The following is a 21,401-nucleotide window of genomic DNA, read 5'->3' as shown; positions in this document are numbered from 1 at the left end:
TGATTCTTGTAGTATATTTATTTAATTTCAAAAAATTACATAAACATTACTTTTTTCAGATAGATAATTAAAATGGAAGAGGATGAAAATTCACGGCAAGTGACCAGGTAGGTTTAAGGCCATTTATGAGATCTTTGCTGCGGACAGATTCGCATTTAGTTTATGCATATTGATTTGAAACCTAAAACCAAACCAACTTTTGTGCATAAGAAAAAGAGTATCGACACATTTTTAAAATACTGTTAAACTTCTCAAAATCTAACAATATATGTACATACCTATAAAAACAAGCGGTTGCGTTCCTATAAGATTTGAACAGTCTAGAATAATCCAGGGACTGTTAGAAGCTTCTATAAATTGTAGATCTTAATTTAGAGTTATTGAAATCTTAGTTAAAGACATAAAACCTTAATATATTTCAGTGCTACGAAGGACCAATCACGAAACAGCCTGGATGTTTCTAGCTGTTCAAGTCAGCTTATACTCTCCCCACTCTCATTTACAGCAGAACAGAGGTAATTGTAGAAAAGTCCATCGTCTAACTTATCGGTTAACAAGCGGCTGTGCACATAGCAAATCAGGGCTTATTAGTAAAAGGGAAAGTAACAATGAGGCATTTAAAAAAGCATTAACCCATCCCAAGTTCAATCATAATCTATAGCTATTTCTCCAATATAATAGCAAAATTTCCACCAATCAGGCTTCAAATAGATGAAACTTTTACATGTTTGAATATGTGTTATTTGACTATTTCACATAAACTTGCTAACTATTGGACCCGCCAATTAATTGTCGTCACAATAGCCTCACACTTCATGGTTGCCGTGTTTTGTTATTTATATAAAAATATTCTTCCCGTTAGCATATGTATGATCATGGTTCCATTAGGATCGCCAAATCAGTAATGTATATGCAATGCACGATGATCAATCTTTCTCCATTTAAATTTCTTGTTATTTTTAGAGTTCATTTAATAGTGTGTTATCGATAAATCAAGACGTGGTTTATTTATTCTAATAAAATAATTTGAAGTTTACAACCCTGACTACCATTGCTACCTGACTTTTACTATATTATTCTGACCGTCTGCTAGCTAAATAAAAACATTCATTTAATGTACAGTTTAATTGTAAATAGTCACGTAACTATTGCAAACTATTGTAAACAATTCGTAGCATAATCGGATGATTATTTAAATATATTTTCGGATTTATCATTCATAAAGAAAAACACAAGTTTGTTGAATTGCATAAAGAAGTAACTCACCTTTGTGATAAAAAAAAACTCTTGTTCACTCTGAAACAAACATCCAATTAGATCCTATCATGCATCATCAATAAAACATTGATTGATCTGACAACATTGCAGTAACGACATATTATTCTTGGCAGCTGCTGATTCTCCATGTATTGGCAGCTGACTTGAGTCTTGATTTTTAGGCTCTTGCAGCTTATTATCTTCAGTATATATATTATTATGGTCATAATCTTGTCCATTAAGATCTTCTTTTTCTTAGCCTTAAAGTAGGAAGAATATAAATCCGGTGGCTATACTCAAAAAACGCCTATCTCAGAAAACGCCTATCTCAAAAAACGCCCATCTCAGAAAACGCCCATCTCAGAAAACGCCTATCTCAAAAAACGCCCATCTCAGAAAACGCCTATCTCAAAAAACGCCTTTTTCATAAAATGCCTACTACATTTTTTAAAATTGTCTTGTAGTGAAACATGTCAGTCTAAAAAGTATTGTGAATATTGTAAAATATGTACATTGTAAATCTTCTTATTGAAATATCTATCCCTGAAGTATAATGTCACTCTTGTATATTCTTTGGGCACTTTTATTTTTTTAAAGCATTTTGAGCAACAACATACTGAAGGTTTACTTTTTGAAAATTGATCACAATTGAATAACAAAACCTTTACCTAGTTAATTCATGTTTTAAGTTTCTTTATTTCATAAATCTACTGCAAACAACCAAGTTCACTTTTCAGTTATTACAATAAGATGAACAACTATTAGCTCTATAAAACATACTTCTTATTTAATTTCTTTGTCATTTGACCTAATATCTTGAATTAACAGAATATCAGGTTGAAATATTGTAAATATGACTAAACCTAGTAAATTTGTTAGGGTAAGGGGGGGGAAGTTTCGGTAAGGGGCTATTCTCGGTAATTTCGACCTACCTTCATTAAATGACCTTTTTCTCCATGTTCCTTTCAAATGACAGAAAAAAACATAAAAGCAAATTTGTTCCTTATTAAATTGCCTACAAAAAAGTAAAAAATGAATTTTTTGTGAGATGAATATTAAGGGTACTTATTGGGTCTCAAAGTCGGACGAAAAATTTTTTTTTTCCAAAAATTTTTTAGTAGGTGTGTAAAGATCGACCTACACAAAAATTGGTAAGACCTAGAGCTGATCTGAAAAACTTTTTGAACTAGAAATTGCCCGCTTTTTCCAAATCCGTTGAGAGCTTTAAAATCGGGTTAATATTTTTTTCAAAAATGACCAAAGTTGGCGCCGGGGGAAAAATCGGTAATTTCAAAAGAAATTAAAATTCAACTTTTAAGGTCATGTTTTCATGTTTTCTTTTGTCAAATCTATTATTCCATATGGACTTTTTAAGAATTAGGCCTAAAAATGAATAGAACAGATAAAAAACAAAAAAAAATTAATTTTATTTTTTGAATCAAAATTTTGCGAGGAAAAAATCAAAATTTCTGGTCCTTTGAAAAAAAAATATTTTTGACATAGGAGGAATAGTCCGATCTTTATGAATTTTTTTGTGGTTAATCCCAATCACCTATACTAATTATGATTTATTACGCTTGTTTGGTCGTTTGGCCTTTTTTCATCGATTTTTTTAAGGTTAAAATGTAGTCAAGATTTTTTGCAAAGATGACACTTTTGCTTTAAATTCAATTTTTGAGGTCAATTTTTAATCAATTTTCATGTTTTTTGGGCTAAATCTATAGTTCAATGTGAGCTTTTTTAGGATCAGGCCTAAAAAGTAATAAAATACGTTTTTTTCTTATATTAATTTTAAGTTTTTAAAAAAAAATTTTTCAAAAAAAAAAAATCGAAAATTCGCGTCTTTCAAAAAAATTCATTTTTAACATAGAAGGAATAGTCCGATCATTATGAAACTTTTTGTGGATAATCCCTATAACCTATACTAATTATGATTATTTATGTTCGACTGGCCGTTTGGCCGTTTTTCATCGATTTTTTTTTAGGTTGAAAAAAATTACCTATATTTCCCCCGGTGGTGGAGAAATATCGGTAACTTTTTTGCGGTCAATTTCGGCCAACTTCTTAAAGTCCTAGGATAATGTCCTTTTAGGACCTGATAGTCCTTTCTGTAAGCTTTCTACTGGTCTTGGTTTCATTTGAAAATATTAATATTTACCCCATTTTTTTTCAAAAAAACCGAAAAAAAACCGAAATTTCCCCCCCCTTACCCTAAGAGATATTCATAAAGATGTTGTGGAATTTGGGGTGGGTGAATTTCAAAATAGGGTTGAGAAATTCTGGTAGGGTGTAAGGAAGGTATAAATAGTTTGGAAAACACATAATTTTGTTATAATTTTTATTATGCTTAAAAGAAATTTTAGATTCTTGTTATATAATTATAAACATACACAAATAATATACAAAATATTTATTGAGTATGATATGCTTTAAAATTATCAGAATTATATAGCTGTTCCTCAAATAAAAAAATTAGTTTAGAATAATTATTATATTTTTATTAGATTAAAAAATGATGTACTTTTGAATAATCTTCAATAATTAAACCCTTTCCACTAATGAGTTCTTCCTCCAATAGTTTTCTCCCATCCCCCAATTTCTTATTATTTAAACCTATCCTATTCTCTTAATATAGCAGCTACTCTTTAGTTTACCATTTTATCCATCTTTGTACATTAAGTGCAGTCAATATTCTCTAAAATAGCTATAACATTTGGAATGATAGTGCAGCTATTACCTTTTATGATACAAATAAGAATTTGAATTGCCAATTATCTGAAAAGTTTATATCCTTGATCTGAAATTTTTTTGAACTTTTATAACTCTGCCAACCCTAAATCTTCATGCGGTTTTTAATATCTTTGTTATGATTCAATCCACGCATATAACGATTGCTATAATATTAGAATATTAGTTGTTTGATCCTTATCCTATTGGGGAGTCTGATGGAGGTCAGGAACAAAGCCTAAAACCAACCCTAAGACATTTATAAACCTTCCCTTAAAAGTGTAACCAAATTCGAACAGTATTAGCAAGCTGTTTTCGTTATCGGCTGGCCGGAAATCAGCCAACTTAGGCCAGATTCGGCTGATTAAAATAATCGGCCCACATTTTCTTCATGTTAAGTTTAATTCCTCGGCCGATTTAGTCGTCTAAGGTGGCAAAAAAATAGTCCTGGTCGTAATAAATTTAAATCCATTGACCAATCTAAAATTGGTCCACTGGTTGTCGCGTAACGATGATTTTAAAGTTGTAGACATGATAATAATTGCATAAAATAGAAGTAAAGTTTAAAAATACCGTAGCCGGTTATTTCTTGGCCGATTTAGTTGTCAAAGGTGGCAAAAAAATAGTCCTGGTCATAATAAATTCAAATCCATTGACCAATCTAAAATCGGTCCGCTGGTTGTCGCGTAACGATGATTTTAAAGTTGTAGACATGATAATAATTGCATAAAATAAAAGTAAAGTTTAAAAATACCATAGCCGGCTATTCCTTGACCGATTTAGTCGTCCAAGGTGGCAAAAAAATAGTCCTGGTCGTAATAAATTTAAATCCGTTGACCAATCTAAAATCGGTCCACTGGTTGTCGTGTAATGATGATTTTTAAGTTGTTATAAATGCTGCGTATATTATAAATATAATAATATCGTCTTCAAAACAAAAATTTTACTCTAAGCAAATTTTTGAACTTCAAATGTGATTTAGATGGATCTTTTACCATAAAATTACTTTTTCATAAACTAATTATTATTTAACTACCTTTTTTACAGTAGCTGCACTAATATTCCACCAAAAAAAAATTATTGACTGCACTTATTGTACATAGTTTATTGACTGATTGATATGGTAACTGTTTATTAGATGACCCAATCCGGTTTGTACATTTATTTTGAATTTTAGTAGTGTCGGTTTGTAGGTACTATATTTTAGTCGCAAAACTACCTTATAATTAACTTTGTCCAATCGTCCGTCATTCCGTAACGCTATGGGAAGATGTTATTTTTTTCTGTTGCAATTCAAGGTAGACGGCTGAGTTCTTTGTGTGAAGAATCCCTATATATACCTAAAAAGATTTATGTTTTGTTTGGTCCGTCAGTCTGTCAGTCACGCAAAAAAACAAAATTTTAAAACATGTAAAAATGCATGTGAAAAATTTCTTAATTTTTTTCGATGAATTTATTCTTGATGTTTGTCAAGTTAACACCTGCTCTTTAAATTGCCTTGACTGTATAGTTATACTCATCCAATCATTTTTGCTTTGCTTTTTATTTATGGATGTTTTCATTCCTGTTAAATTCACAATTATATTTTATATTAGAGATCTTTTATTCTTTTTCAGACGGTTATTATCACCTGCCCTGTTAAACTCGAGTAGAAGCCAGGAACATTTATCCAACCTTAGTTTTCTGGCCCAGGGAGCTAGGGGAGCCAGGTAGGTCCTTTTGATTTAAAAACTTCTTTTATGGTAATGTACCTGGTGGTTCAGTGGATGATGAGTACTTGCTAATAATCCTTTGGTAGATACCACATGATTACAGTTTATTTGTTAATCGTATTACCAAATACGACTTTATGTTAGGTCTAAATATAAAGTGGAGTTAAGTAAGACACCTGTCATATTTGGCTAGAATTGGGCAATAGAAGTAATTTCCCAAGATTGTTCATTTATAACGCTGGAAGTGGAACTCTAACAACACAATTTGTATCTCTATATTTTTATAACTTTACTAGCGGCTAAGCTTTAGACTCTTAGAGGTCTCGAAGGCACATTCTTGAGGATATTATTAAGATAAAGTAAAAAAAAATCTATATGAGTTTTCTCCTCCAAAATATGTAGTTATAAACCATCCCAGGAAATAGAAGATACATTGTAAAGGACAACAATATCGGTTTGGTAGTTAGGGAGATCCCTCGGTACATACAGACGGACAGTCTCACAGATATCCCGTTACGTTTATTAAAGTATATTGTTTTAGAATATTTAACAACCCCAAGAAGGCGTGGGCTATAGTAAGCCACAACACTGGGAAGGTGGAAGTGTGTAACAGTATATTCAGACAAATTTTGGACCTAGACTCAAAACAAGATGACATAAGGTACTTATGTTACTTAATAGTGTGGCTACTCTATAATTATGTTGTGGCAGTGCGTCCATTACTCCATCAGGCACGTAAAGAACGTTAAACACTTTGGCCGTAACCCTATCTTTATAAGATTTTTTGATAATATAAATTCTTACTGTATAAAACTTTATTGTTCCTAGATTATTTGACTACATAGAACATAAGAACAACCATGACATAGAAACCTTAGAACAGCTAGAATTAGACTCGGAGACAGGTAGAAGTTTTTACAGTTAAATATCAAAGCTAATCTACAAGCTTTCTATGTGTATCTGTTTTGTTTGTGCTCTACTAATCTATCTCTTTTAATTTTGTTAACCTTTCGATTCTATTTTACTCTTTCGACTTTTTTTCTACGATTTAATGTTAGAATCTTGGTCCAAACTTCATCATATTAGAAACGATGAAAGTAATGCTTCTGTTTCAAATATATTGTTGTTTGCCTTAAAAATGTTTTTCTTTAGGACTTGCAGGCAAAGAACTTGGAACAACCGGTTATATTAACCATTCCACGAGTTTTAATTAGTCCTAACTATAAAAGTAACTAGACGTCTGTCTGTGTATGAGTAGCGAACTGCAGAACCGATATGGTTCTCCTTTACAATGAATCTTCTCATATATCTAGGAAAGATCAATTACTATTTTGGTGGAGGGATCTTCTGTGAGAAATCGCCTTCATACTAGAATAGATGTCTAATAATTTTTCTCCTAGGAGAGACTGTATTTGTAAATGGAGAAGTAGTGAATCTTGTCCGTCTAGATGGAGACAAAATTCCTGTTTCTTTGACAACCAAAAATTTACCAGATTCAGAGGTAAAATAATGAAAAATACTTAGTAAAATGTAATACAGAAAAGTGCGTGTGTGTGTATACTTGTCTGTACATGTGTATGTGTGAATGTTAACAGAAGTTTGTAACGATTTCTAGAGAGATTGCACTAAAAGGACCGACAAAACCCTATGCGCGCCACTGGCAGTAATGTTTCTATTAATAAGACTGATTAAAAGTCAGTAAGATAAACATTATAAAGATTTACAGAAAAAAAGTGGAACTGACAATCAATACCTACATATAGATAAATAAATAAAAAAAGAATTTGAAATTTATGGAAAAAAATGTTGTACATATATGGACAGACCAGATACAAAGGAAGACAGACATACAATATTTATAATCAAATATGGAGATAATAAAATTAGTCCAGCAACAGATAGATAGTCAAAGACAGAAAAGATTAAAAATGGAATGGATAGTTATTTGGATACATATTTTCATTCATAAGATTAGTCGAATAGATAGATGGAAATCAAATTCTTTTTTTTTCCAGACGTCTATGCTTGTTTTCTTGGAGCCTGTATACAAAGTTGTTGGACACATAGAGCTTGACAGCACAGGAAATTAAATATTCATAAAAAAAATTTTAGCAAATTCAAGAGTAGAAGAAAACTTGAAAACATTTAGGTAATTTTGCGACTTGCATAAAATTAATTTCTAGAAATATATGAAAAAACGTTACAATTCCTACAATATAATACAAAAACGTCTCACTTTTAAATCCATGTTAGAATGATTGTTAAACAATGAATTTAGAATAAGTCGATATTGTGAAAAGGGAATTTTTGTCGTAGATTTTGGCTGCTAGTATAGTCCTCAGTTAGTAGTCAATACGTTCCTCTATGGTTAGGGGAAAGGATGTGTATAGTCATAAAGGAGGGGGAGGATTGAGGTTATCGTTTTGTTAGTCAGCTGGGTTAAATATTTTAGAAAGGTATGCGAGAATCTCTCAAAATATCCAGGTATTCTATATGAATTTTAAAATAAATGTTCAACTTTATAGAAAAGGATATTTAATTTCTAAAACAGGACTAATAACAAACTTGGACGATAATGCAGAAACTATTTTTCAACAAAGACTGGCATCTTGCTTAGGTAATCATTTTGTGCATAATTAACTGACTATATAAAATTTGTATAATACCTGTCCATTAGATGCCTCAAAGATTTAGATAAAGAGTCAACTTGTCAATAGCTAAAAATTGTAATTGTATAACATAATTTTTCAGCTTTCTTTTTCAACAATAAACCCAGAATCAGACTAGAATAGATTTAAAACTTTACCTCGTACCGAGAACCTGTACAAAATTTTTGAATCATCTATAGAAATTCTAAAGTAAACCTAATGACTGTTATGCTAGTAGATCCCCATACAGAATTTTTACGCAGATTTGTTAGTTAACTGATTTTGCTTGTAGGTGAAAGTATAGACAAGTTGATACCCAGGATAAGCTTACCAGAAGTAGAAGCTGGCAGCAGGCTGAAGCTGGCTTGGACTGGAAGGACTGAAGACAATCTTTACTTTCCTATTTCTGTGATACTAAGGTAATATTAATTTTTGTTTATCTGTCATCTATTAGGTTATTCAAGAATAGTTATTTCTCGTATCGTATTATAAACGGCTTTCCTCGGATATAGAATGTACAATTATAAGATTAAAACTAGTTTTTTAGCCCCGTGGTGCCGAAGGCACCGGCTAAAAAAACTAGTTTTAATCTTGTGATTGTACATTTCTATATTCGTAGAAAACTGGATATAATACGATGCTAGACATAGTTTTTTCGTATGGATGAGAACCGGTTCCTATCCACCGGATTCGAATGAATACGAGAAAATGAATTATTTAAATTTCACATTTTCAAACAGTGTTTCGGTATGTTTTTCTTGTATTCCCTGGCAAGTTCGAACCCATTAATCCCTGTTTCCTTACACCAAATTTCCTAGAGAATGAGTGTGTTACGCGGCATTCCTAACTATCTCCGCGCGGCGCGTGGCTTGTAAACGGACAAAAGAAACGCGCACTTATCCTTTGATTAGTCCCACGTGAAGAGCTACGTGATTGAAAATAATGTATTGCTTGAATATACATGTGCTCTGATGTGTGGAATATCTCAAATAAGCCTTCTGCTTAGTTTGACATCATAATGTGGTAAGAATTTATCTTTAATTCTTAATAATAAGTGTAGTATGGTATATTTTTACGAAGAAATTTAAAACATTAATTTTTCAACAAATAGACCATTTAACTGCTAACTTTTGACATACGAATATTTTCCTTAATTTTATTGATCATTTGAATTTAAAATTATCAATTTCTGATGCTATTTAATATGTTTCGTGCCAATTTAAAGTTTTTTAGAAATTTTATATTTTTAATTAAATTGAAATCACGCAACCTCGATCTACAAAAATAATAAACCATTAATATTATGTAATTAATTTTTATATTTTTGTTTTAGATTCACTGTTTTCATGGTAATAAATACACATTCGTAAACATTCACATGTTGGTCATTCGGAGGGCTTGAGATTAAGATTTCGAGAACGGCAAGGCATGCGTTCCGAAACAATGAAAACAAGACAGAACAGATGCAGCTAAGAACATTCTGTGAAGTTTTGTGAATGTGTTGGTTGTGATACCTTACCACACATTATTATTATAGTCATAATCAGTACAGTTAACTTTAGTGACAATTATGGGTCCTAAAAAGAATAAAGGTGAACAATTGAGTAAGCGGCTGCGTCCAGCCGTTGATGCCCTAACCAGTGAGCTAAATAGAGTGATGAAGTTGGTCAGTGATACTTCAGAACTTAATGTTAGACATCTCACTAAGGAATCAATCCTTGTCCATGACAAGTTCGAGACATTTGACAGCATCATGGTCGGTTTTAGCAAGCTTGGTTTGAGAATCCAAGAGCTTGACGAGTTTAGTGACATTTATTCTGATATAGTTACTGTACAAAAAGACTATAGTGCCTTGAAAGACGCTCTTGATGCTATAGAAGAGCTTAGTGACATTCAAAGTGTTGTTGATGTTGTTGGTGATAATTTGCCTAACCATCAGGCTGAACTTTATGATCGATGTTTGAAGATTGTGAAAGTTATTAAAGGGCCATACTTTCCCTTGCCTGATGCAATTATAAACACTTTGTCTGCTTTGATGAAACGTCTGGCTGAGGTTAAGCTTGAACCTGTGAAGCCACCCACGACGACGGCGGGTGCCTCGACAGCATCGCCATTTGTGTCACCGTTTGGCACACCACAGTTCGTCGCCGGTTCTATGTTCACTAAGAGATATAAGTTTTCCGGAATTTTAATGTAGGGAGTAGATTTGAAATCTGCATCAAATTTTAAGGATTTTTTATAAAATTATTTTTTTGTAAAATTCTTTATCTAAAAGCGGAAATACATTTTAAGTTAATTAATTTTGACCAATAGGATAGGTGGATTTTAAACTACCTGCGCTCTAATTGGCTGAATGATGTACGACATCCAATCAGAGCGCAGATTTTTTAAATCCACCAATCACGGATGCCAAAATTAATCAACTTAATTTGTATTTCCGCTTTTAGATAAAGAATTATACAAAAAACGAATTTTATAAAAAATCCTTAAAATTTGATGCTGATTTCAAATCTACTCCCTACATTAAAATTCCGGAAAACTTATATCTCTTATTGTTCACGCCAGGATATATGAATCGTGTCGACGAACGTCTTCTTCCATCTTTCGACGGCCTGGAAGCTTCCTATGTAAGTTTTAAAGACACTTTTAAAAAGCTTACTGTAGGACAAGACCCGTCGTATTTACAGTTATTGTTGAGCAGTGAAAAGGTCTGTAAAAATAAAGAGCTTAGACTCCAGTTAATTCAGATTCAATCGCATGAATCTCAGTGGGCCTACCTTGACGCACGTTTTAAGTCCAAAACACGTCAGATGCTCTGCCTTTTCAACCAATGGGAGAAGAAGTCTAAACCGTCGGACTCCAACCAGATTGTGACTGTGTTAGCAGAGTTTGGCGGAGCAGTTAGCCAGCTGGAGCAGCTGACTAAAGATGATGAAGATGATGAGGTCACCACCAGCCAGTGGTTGACCGTGATACTTCTTGAGATGTTATCCAAGAAGTTGCCACGTGATTTTCAAGATAAGCTCAATTTATCATTGGGCTCGATGGATGTCCCAAACGTCCCAAAGCTGTTAAAGATTATTGAAGAACAGCGTGGCGCCATTTTAATGAGGTGTTCGACTGATATGGACACCCCCTCTAAGAAGAAAGGTAACCTTGCGACAGCCGCTACCGCCGTAGGTAAACCTGGTAAATCTAAGATGAAGCAGTCATGTTTTGTTAATGGCTGTGATGACATGCACTTACTTTACAAGTGCCCAAAATTTCATGACCTGTCAGTGTCAGACAGGAAGAGTATTGTGGAGAGTGCTGGATGCTGTTGGATTTGTTTGCAAAAAGGGCATAAATCTGTGGATTGCCCGAAGGCAGATGTAATAGGCGGCTGCAAAGTGGACAATTGTGGTCAGGCCCATAACAACCTTTTGCATGAGAGTGTTGATATGGCTGCCGCCGTCTATGAAGTACATACTTCCCCTGAGGCGAACCTAATGTTAATGTTACAACAATTAGACGTCGTTGACATTAATCGCCAGAAGGTCCCAGTGAACGCTATGTGGGACACTGGTTTAACTACCACAATGGTAACCCAGTCACTTGTTAATAAACTTCAGTTACCTTTTACTGGACGTTCAGCAAGAATTTCTCTAGCTGACGGTGAAGTTAAACGTCTCCCGACGGTCAAGTTATGTTTAGTTGATCGACACAAAAATTATCACATATTAGAACCTGTGGTAGTGCCTCTCATTGGTCCAAAAGAGGCGATCTGCTCCATAAATCCTGTGGAGGCAGCTGTTTTGTTTGATATGAAACCTGAAGATTTTACTTTGGTTAATGGGCAGGTTGATTTGCTCGTAGGGCACCTGCACCCATCGATGTTTCCCTACTCTGAACGTTCAGTAGGAGAAACCATGCTTTACTCCAGCCTGTTTGGATCTGGATATTTTGCTGTTAGTGCTAATGGTTTAGCAAAGAGTAGGCATGTTGTCTGCTCAGATGTTCAGCCGCAGCCGACTGTTGGTGCTGCTTGTGATGCTATTATTGAACCTGTTGGTTCTGCTTGTAACGCGGCTGATGAACCTTTTGGTTCTGCTAGTGCCGCAGCCGTTGACAACATGGCTACGGCGGGTGTTGCCGTGGCTAATATTGATAATGATGTTAGTTGTGCTGCAGTTATTCCTGATGATATTGGTAACGATACTGTAGTCGTTGATAACTTTGTTACGGCGGGTGTTGAGCCGCTGAATGATTCGGTTCCAGCCGGACAAGAGCCGACGGGAGTTTCGGTTCCGGCTGGACAAGAGCCGATCAGAGTTTTGGTTCCAGCTGGACAAGAGCCGACGGGAGTTTCGGTTCCAGCTGGGCAAGAGCCGATAAGAAATTCGGTCTCGGCCGGACAAGAGCCGACGGGAGTTTCGGTTCCGGCCGGACAAAAGCCAGTAGATGATTCTAAGTTTTATGACAGCCACACTTTTATTACGTGCCCTGGTGGTGTTATGAATCAAGAATCGACTTGGTTGCTGCCAAGCTGGCCGCCCGACGCAGGGTAAGAGGTCTGCCAATGGCGGGTGGAAATATGGCGGGTGTTGCCGCCAGAAAGTCATTGAAATTTTTCAAACCACACATATCTAATCCACAACATAAACTATTTATGTGAAAATGATCTTTAAAGAAAAATATTACAAGTTTTATGTTGAGCTTGTGAAAGAAACCTAAATCGGTTCTGTAAAGAATAAGTATTCATTATTCAACTAATTTTATTGTTCATACCTAAGCACAAAAATTCTACAAAACTGTTTAGACTTTTAAATCAGATTTTAAAAAGATTTTGTTTCTTTAAGTATGATTTTGAAAAGCAAAGTTCGTCAAATGATTTTTGCAGAATTTAAAATACCTCGAAAAGTATTTTTTTTCTGGTTCACGTTTACTTAAAAAATGTTATTTCTCAGATTCTCATATGAAATAATGCATTAAAGTAAAGAACACAACATGTAATATTATCATGATAATGTTTAAGATATTCCTCGTTATTATTTTAAAAGATTATCGCAAAAAATCAAGATATTTGTTTAAATTTGTAAGCAAATCAAAGATTTTCTTTCATTCCGGAGGCAGAGATTCTTAACAATTCATGTACAAAAGTTTTTTTTTTGTTCACTCCGGGAGCTGGGATTCCTATTAATCCACGCGTAAAGATTTTTTTTCATTCCGAGAGCAGAGATTCGTAGTAATATACGTACCTAGCGGTTTCGGACAATTTCAAACCTTGAGAAAATACTTTAGCAATTATTTTCCTAGGTATATATATTTTTCGTTCATGTTTAAGCATTTATAATAACGAACGCGATGTATGGTATTATTAAAATATTGATTATTATTTTATCTGAATGCCACAGAATTAATTTAAGATAAACTATGCATATTTTAAATTAACTCTACCTTCATTTTTATCGTATATATTAAAATACTGCTTCAATGTATTTATTTTTTAAAAAGAAATGGGTAACATTTCTTAAGATTTTTAAGTAACGCAAAATTTTGACACAATTTCGTCTAAACTTTCAAATCGATGCAAGATTTTTTCATTTGAAATGCAAACTTAAGTTTTTTATACGTTTACGCAAGTTCTTTCAATGATTTAAGTCTTTCCGGGACCAGGGATTCTTTTCGCGGAAAATTTCCTAGGTACCTGCACAGATATAAACATTTTTATCCTTGTTGGATTGAAATTTGATATGATAAGAAATTAACAAAATGAGATTTTTACATCATTTAAATATTTCCTTATGATTTATTACAATCACATAAATAATTTAATATTACATGTATATTAAAATTATTACTGTTTACCTTTGAACTGATGTACCTAAAGAAAAAATGCAGATTTTTTTCGCCTTGAATTAAGTAGATTCTTTGAGTTCGAAGATTTAAGCTTAATAAGACCGCTCTATAGTGTATCTTAGCTCTGTTACCTCGGCCAGACATACTACAGAACGGCAAAACTAAAGCATAAGATAATTTTATTTTGATTGCTTTGATTGATGATTCTAAAGTTTCTTGAATTATTCATGATTCTTTTTATTTTAATTTGAATTAAACATCACTAATTATGTTTGTTCAGTTGATGTAGCCCTGCGCCAGAAATCCTGTTGGAAATTATGCAGTATCAAAAGTTGTGATGGAAAGACATAACGTCCGACAGGATAGCTGGAACATGGCAATTTTTATATTTGATGATTTGTTAGTTTGTATCTTGAGGGATTCATTCTAACTGAGGCCTCAAATTGCCTTAATTATGACTGTTTGAATACGTATAAGTTGCTTTCTTTTCAAAGCAGAGAGGAATTGCAAACTCAGCATTTAGAAAAGTTCTTTTCTTATAATTGAGCTTTTGTTTTATTTTGGTAATTTAATTTGCATATTTCAATTGCAATTTTATTTTACGCAATTTTGATTCACGAAGATTTAAAGTTATGAAATTTTAATTTTCCGATGTTTGATGATTTTTTTACAGTCATATTTTATTTAGATTTAAGTATCTATTTTATTAAAACATGTTAGATTTAAGGATCTTAACTATCTTATCTAAAAGTGTTTAGATGTAAGCCCGAGTATTTTTCCGCTGGAAAATGCTAATTATTGAGAAGTTTTTTATGAAATTTTACTTTTCTTTTCTAGCAAAAAGATTTAGTAGAAAAAATGTCATTATTTAATCTTTCTTTCTTTTGATTTAAAAGTTTGAGTTGATTATTTAATTATTGATGCGATTTTTAGTATAAAAATCATTTACCTGTTTTATTATGTAGGTGCCTAATTGAAGTTTAGGTACTATTGATTATTAATTCATGTATTCGCAATTACATGGTCTGTAATTCTAATTTTATTGAGATTATGAGGCCATGATATAATGAGATGTGTGAGTGGTAAATGTGCAATTCATGTATATTGAATGCTTTTCCCATTCCTTATTCCTATCCTTATGTGGTAGTGGACTCGGTTTGAGTTATTGTGGTATTCGCGAGTTACCATAATTAATTTTAGGCCTTATGGCCATAACATTTTAAACTCTTGTGGTTTATGTGTTGTGAGATTGTGATTTAGTGGATACTGTCTGCACGCATATTGCAAAGATGAGGTATTGTGTTCGATTCCCAGTGAATAGACGGGTGTGTTTCGGTATGTTTTTCTTGTATTCCCTGGCAAGTTCGAACCCATTAATCCCTGTTTCCTTACACCAAATTTCCTAGAGAATGAGTGTGTTACGCGGCATTCCTAACTATCTCCGCGCGGCGCGTGGCTTGTAAACGGACAAAAGAAACGCGCACTTATCCTTTGATTAGTCCCACGTGAAGAGCTACGTGATTGAAAATAATGTATTGCTTGAATATACATGTGCTCTGATGTGTGGAATATCTCAAATAAGCCTTCTGCTTAGTTTGACATCATAATGTGGTAAGAATTTATCTTTAATTCTTAATAATAAGTGTAGTATGGTATATTTTTACGAAGAAATTTAAAACATTAATTTTTCAACAAATAGACCATTTAACTGCTAACTTTTGACATACGAATATTTTCCTTAATTTTATTGATCATTTGAATTTAAAATTATCAATTTCTGATGCTATTTAATATGTTTCGTGCCAATTTAAAGTTTTTTAGAAATTTTATATTTTTAATTAAATTGAAATCACGCAACCTCGATCTACAAAAATAATAAACCATTAATATTATGTAATTAATTTTTATATTTTTGTTTTAGATTCACTGTTTTCATGGTAATAAATACACATTCGTAAACATTCACATGTTGGTCATTCGGAGGGCTTGAGATTAAGATTTCGAGAACGGCAAGGCATGCGTTCCGAAACAAACAGACAACTGTTTATTTATCAGTTATTGAGTAATTTTTAAGTTTGGCATCATGTTTAATTATATTGATTATAGGAGAGAGGAGCTAGGCTCTGCTGTAGACTATTCTGCCAGCATTGTACCTGGTATTCATGTCACCGTTTGGGTGTATTCCAGTCTTACTGGACTCTTAATACTAAATCCCCAGGTACATTATTAGGTCATAGCTACTCCCAAAAAGTCTAAAACAGTTTGGACCCAGAAATATCTATATTGGGTAATATGTCACTGTTTGTTTAGGGCTTCTAATACTAAACTTCAAGGTTAATAATTTTTGATTAGTTTTTAATTGTGTAGCTTCTCTATAAGTAGTTGTTTCCCTCACTGACGCACTCACCCATTCAACAGAAAATTTGTATACAGCTTTTATAGCATATGCTACCAGAGTATATTAGTGTATGTGTTAGTTAACAAATATTGTCTATAGCAGTCCAATTTTCAATTTCCCCTTTCATGTTGATGACAAAATAAAGTGATATTTCCATGAAGTTCATTTAACAAGTTTGATAGCAAACATGTTACAAGAATACCATCTAACATATATGAATTTGTATTACAATAAATAGCAATCAATAAGGCACCTCCAAAATAGTCATCATTGTGAAACAGGACAGTCATTTATGCAGCATTTATAAAATAATATGATTTTCAAGTCTTGGTAGGTATTTTTTGAAATTTTTGAAATTCTTTCAAACTGCAAGATTGATTTATTAGATTTATAGCCAAATTTTACATCAATCTATGTTAGGTGTACGCGTTTTTTAGACACAAGAGGTTACAACTAGACAGTTAGTTTAATTTTTTTTATTTTATTGCATTTATTGAATGTTCTCATGAATTATCCTTGTTTATGATTTGTTTATTCCAACAAATTTTTTTCTCACACTGTTAAATTTTAGGGCCAAATACTTGAATGTGATCCTGGTCTGTCAAGCCTTGTTCTTGGGTATGGGCCAGATCAACTTGTTGGAAACACAATAGAACAAGTTCTACCAGGTAAGCTATTTTTTTCAAGGGGCGATTTCTCTTTTCATGTAAGCTTCCCTCAAATTATAAACCCAATTGGTTGAGTTGTTAAATCTTAACGGACCAACACATTTCCTTATTATTTACTTATTACTTTGCTCCTAGCATCTAGGGGATCTGTGTTGTGGAAACCTGTTATTTTCTCAGATTCCCAAGGGTGTGACCACTACTTTTATTCCATGGTCATTTTAATCTTTATTTGGTCTGGAAATATTTAGAGCTTTGTGTTTGTGACTCATACTGATGGTAACAAATTACCTACAATAAAAAAAGAGAGAATTAGATGTAGTAAAAAAAAATAAAGTGTAATAAAATTTTCTTTAATGGGAATTTATTTTTACAGTGTGAAATAAATGAAAAAATTTTAAAGTGTAATAAAACTTTTAAAATAGGAAATTATTTTCATAGTGTGGATTAAATAAAATTTAAAATAAAGAAAAATATTTAAAGTGTAATAAAATTTGTTAAATGTAGGAAATATTTTCTTACAGTGTGAAACGATTTTTACAGTGTATTTTAGGATGGCCGTAATACGTGAAAGCACTGATTTAGGAAATAAAATTAAAAGAAATTAAAATAAAGAAGTTACAATTGTTATATTAATTAAACAATTTACTGGTCTATCATTGGTTTCGGTTTCTTTAACTTTTAAATGTTTATGGGAAATGAGTAAAATAACTTACATGGCTCTCTCAGTGAAAAGATTTGTTCCCAGATTTCTAAGAATTAGCAGTTCAATTTCCCCACAGGGCGTTGCGTGGGTTGGAGATATATTCCTTGATGATGGTAGCTTAGATGTTAGTCTTGGTGTTCTGGAGAAGCTTTATCTAAAAGGATATCTTATTAGTATTTTGAAGATATCATTACTATATCTTTAAAGTATAGATTATTAAATGGCATTGTGGACATTTCTTGAATCGTACTTTTTATATTTTAAGATAAGTACCTTTATTTCTAAGTGTGATAGCTTTCCTTCCACAGTAAGGCACACTAATTTTAGCTTCGAACTTGGTGTCTGCTTGATAGGCTTGTTTTCCGCCGTTATCTCTTGTTTTAGGTTGGTTAGGGGAATTTGCCGTTAGGGGACTTTTCCGTCATAGACTGTTTAGCCTGTCTTGGTCAGCCACCTAAACAAGGATAGTATTATTTGAGCCAGGTGTAAGTTTTCTAATTTAACATGATTTACATTTACTCAAAATTCCCGAAATTACTTTTAGTTCCAAATAATTATTCTCACTATTCTTTTTAGTTTGTTTGCTTTCTGTCATTTCTATGCATTCCAATTTCATATTTTTTAACATTAATTTTCAGCAGTTTGACTTTAGCAAAGTGGTAGATATTAATCGATCTTACTTTAGCTTCAGTCAACAAACCAAATAATAATAATACAAAATATACCTTTATTGGCCACCCTAATTATAATTGTATATTAATTTTTCATTGGTTTAAAAGTTTAGTCTGAAATTAAAACAAAGCTCAATTGAATTACTTTTGATTTTACAGTGCATATAGTTTTGGCATTTTAAGACAATTTTTTATTTCAGCATACTAATATTTACATACAATTTCTGCTGTTTTGGGTTTATTTTTTAAGGGGTAATAAAAGAATAAATGATTTAGCAATTACAGATTATAATGGGTGGCATGAGAAGAATCTTCTCTGCAGACTTAGTAGATACTGTAGGCTTGACTCTTTTTATCTCTACTCAGCTTATCTTTACCACTTTAGACTCAGTATTACTGTTGACTTGACTTTATCCATCGGCTTCGCCCCTTTTCTTGCTCAAGTATACTGAATTCTTCACCCCTTTTTCTATCTTCACCCTAATTTATCAGTTATTGGACTTGTGCTGTTCAACTGTTTCCCATGGCATCTAAATACCAATATTTATGATTTATCTTTCACATGTGTTCAAAGGGACTAGAAAAAAAGCTGAAAATCAAGACTTAAATGTAAATGATCACAGGACCTATGTGAAGCTTTCTTAAAATAGATAACCAAAACAGTTAAGTAGTATTTGAGATCTTAGGCTTTAGACAAAATAGAACTCACTACTAACTAATAGGATATAAAAGGATTAATTTTGCTCAAATAAAACTCAAATGTTAACCTGTTTAATATTTTAGGTTTTTATGACGAATTTGACTTGCCAAGTGCCGAGCATACAGATGACGATGACCTAGGGTGTGAAGAACTATCTGAACCTGAGGTAGATGATGTCTTAAAAAACAGGGATAACTACATCCAAAAGTAGCGAAGCACAATAATAAAAGATGTATTGACAAACGGACAGAGTGACAGAACAAAATGTTCAGTGGTCCCAAAAAAGAGAGGATGAAAGAGAAAGAAGGACATAAAAAAATGGAAAAAGAATTATCTTTTGTTGCAAGACCAATAGACTGGCAGACAAATACAGAAAATCAGCAATGTTTCTTCAATAGCAGCAACGAAAATCATTAATAATGCTACTTGTCGATTCATCTATGAAAGAGAAATGTGAAAGGTCTAGTTTTAATAGCAGTTTAGAAAATTACATATTTTTAGCGTTTTGGACTGATTAATTGACAAAGTAAATTAAGAAATGAATATTAAGACAGCAGGTATAACAGTACACATAACTAAAGATATTTATTTTAATCTATAAACTAGGGTGAAGGAGGAAAAGAAAGAACCACAAGAGACCAATGTCCTGATGATTCATCACCACTGGAAGAAATTAGTATAAATGTATCAAACTTGAAAATTCAATCTCCAAAACATCAAAAGTAAGAATCTTTCATATTTTTTAACAATGTTGGTCTTTGAAGTTTTAAAAAATATAAATAAACTAATTAAGATTTTGGGATAGTCATTGGGAACCAGAGAGAGAGAGAGGACAGTTGCGCTTAGATAAATTTTCCTCACTCTTTCCCAATAAAATAAGCTACCAAAGGCGAATTTATGGGTGGATGAATTTACTGTTCATCGTATCCCAAAAAAACTAATTAAGATTTAGACAAACATTGTGTATGAAAGAAAAATGTAAATCGTTTTCTATTTGAAACAGAAGTGAGCAAGAAGAAGGTGAAAATTCAACGTCCTCCTCCTGTAATGTAAACCAAGAAAAAGAAAATCAAACAGAACCAAAATCTCCTGTCTTCAAACGACCCTTTTTAAAGGTAACTCGTTGGACCGTTTTAATTTGTAATATTAAATACTTAATAGTGCAGAGATAATTATCTAACAGTTCACAAATATTCGTGGAAAAAAAAATTTATTTTATGCTAGTTTTCTTTAGCCATGCGCCTTCAAACGCCTTATTGGATCATTTCAAATCCAAATTAATAATAAGCCTAAGAAGGATAAACCATGTATGTTTAGGTGTTTTTTAGTAGGATTTTAAGTTCTTTGGTTTTTGGAAATAAGCATTTCCAGAAACATTTTATACAGACAATATCAGATCCTCTGATTTTTTGTTAGCTAATCGGCTTCAAATGATTGACTGCTTAAATTCTTTATTTAACCGCTAGCCGTCATCAAAGTTACACATCATAAGCAGCAAATAACCATCTTAATATGAAGATTTAAAGGTCTTATTAATAGCGTCCTTTTTTCTCAACTGTGTTCATATAATTTAGACTCCAGTAAAAATTCCAATGGAGCTTTTTACCTCTACCCCGGCACATGCTGTCCATCCTGGAACCTCCAGCTCGACAGATTCTCCATGTAGAGTTTTTCACCACAGGTTTACACAATTATAATCGGTTTGTTATTTCTTGGATGTTGCACCAGATTTTCATTTACTCTGATAAAGTAATACTGGCATGTGGCTAAAACAACGATCCCCCCCCCCCCCCCCCCATCTACCGCATTTACGCCATCCCCTCCCCATACCAAAAATAACATGTTCTTACTGCACAAACATATTTGAGATCTCCATAATACATCAGTTTATACAATATACATCCAATAGACAAATAAGAGAAATAATCGCCATCTTGTTTTGTGCGTCTCTTATTTGCAGACAGCCTTTGCGAGTCTTAACTCTTAAAGGTTTCGTGACTTATTTATATATTATCCATTTATTGTTACTTTGACTTTCTCATAGCTTTTGATATTCAGTTGATGGTTCTTCTTGGCAAT

At 32.7% G+C, this 21,401-nt stretch overlaps 1 protein-coding gene and 1 long non-coding RNA gene across 5 annotated transcripts in view; one reads left to right on the top strand and one right to left on the bottom strand.

Annotated features, from left to right (window-relative positions):
- The first annotated feature begins 6 nt into the window (after positions 1 to 6).
- Positions 7 to 21,401, top strand: part of Pask (PAS domain containing serine/threonine kinase) — a 41,219-nt gene continuing 19,824 nt past the window's right edge. For all 3 annotated transcript variants that reach the window (XM_080177278.1, XM_080177277.1, XM_080177276.1), the window contains exons 1-15: positions 7 to 107; positions 423 to 515; positions 5,601 to 5,693; positions 6,238 to 6,357; positions 6,525 to 6,601; positions 7,097 to 7,197; positions 7,712 to 7,780; positions 8,250 to 8,313; positions 8,637 to 8,763; positions 16,289 to 16,400; positions 17,152 to 17,248; positions 19,406 to 19,488; positions 19,929 to 20,044; positions 20,326 to 20,437; positions 20,897 to 21,003. In XM_080177278.1, the coding sequence (XP_080033404.1) occupies positions 73 to 107; positions 423 to 515; positions 5,601 to 5,693; positions 6,238 to 6,357; positions 6,525 to 6,601; positions 7,097 to 7,197; positions 7,712 to 7,780; positions 8,250 to 8,313; positions 8,637 to 8,763; positions 16,289 to 16,400; positions 17,152 to 17,248; positions 19,406 to 19,488; positions 19,929 to 20,044; positions 20,326 to 20,437; positions 20,897 to 21,003 (1,406 nt within the window). In that variant the 5' untranslated portion in view covers positions 7 to 72. The remainder of the gene's footprint in view (positions 108 to 422; positions 516 to 5,600; positions 5,694 to 6,237; positions 6,358 to 6,524; positions 6,602 to 7,096; positions 7,198 to 7,711; positions 7,781 to 8,249; positions 8,314 to 8,636; positions 8,764 to 16,288; positions 16,401 to 17,151; positions 17,249 to 19,405; positions 19,489 to 19,928; positions 20,045 to 20,325; positions 20,438 to 20,896; positions 21,004 to 21,401) is intronic.
- LOC145331611 (uncharacterized) lies at positions 17,401 to 19,180 on the bottom strand. 2 transcript variants are annotated; one of them, XR_013883806.1, is made up of 4 exons: positions 18,677 to 19,180; positions 18,225 to 18,405; positions 17,962 to 18,105; positions 17,401 to 17,536 (listed from the first exon to the last, which is right to left on the bottom strand). It is a non-coding gene; the product is annotated as an uncharacterized LOC145331611 (long non-coding RNA). The 2 variants fall into 2 exon arrangements; XR_013883805.1 differs by having other exon boundaries at positions 18,225 to 19,180.

This window comes from Acartia tonsa, chromosome 11 (genome assembly GCF_053477335.1).
Source record: "Acartia tonsa isolate MP-2025a chromosome 11, ASM5347733v1, whole genome shotgun sequence".
NCBI classification, from domain to species: Eukaryota; Metazoa; Arthropoda; class Copepoda; order Calanoida; family Acartiidae; genus Acartia; species Acartia tonsa.
The sequence above is the reverse complement of the archived record's forward strand: the minus strand, read 5'-3'. Positions and strand labels throughout refer to the sequence as shown.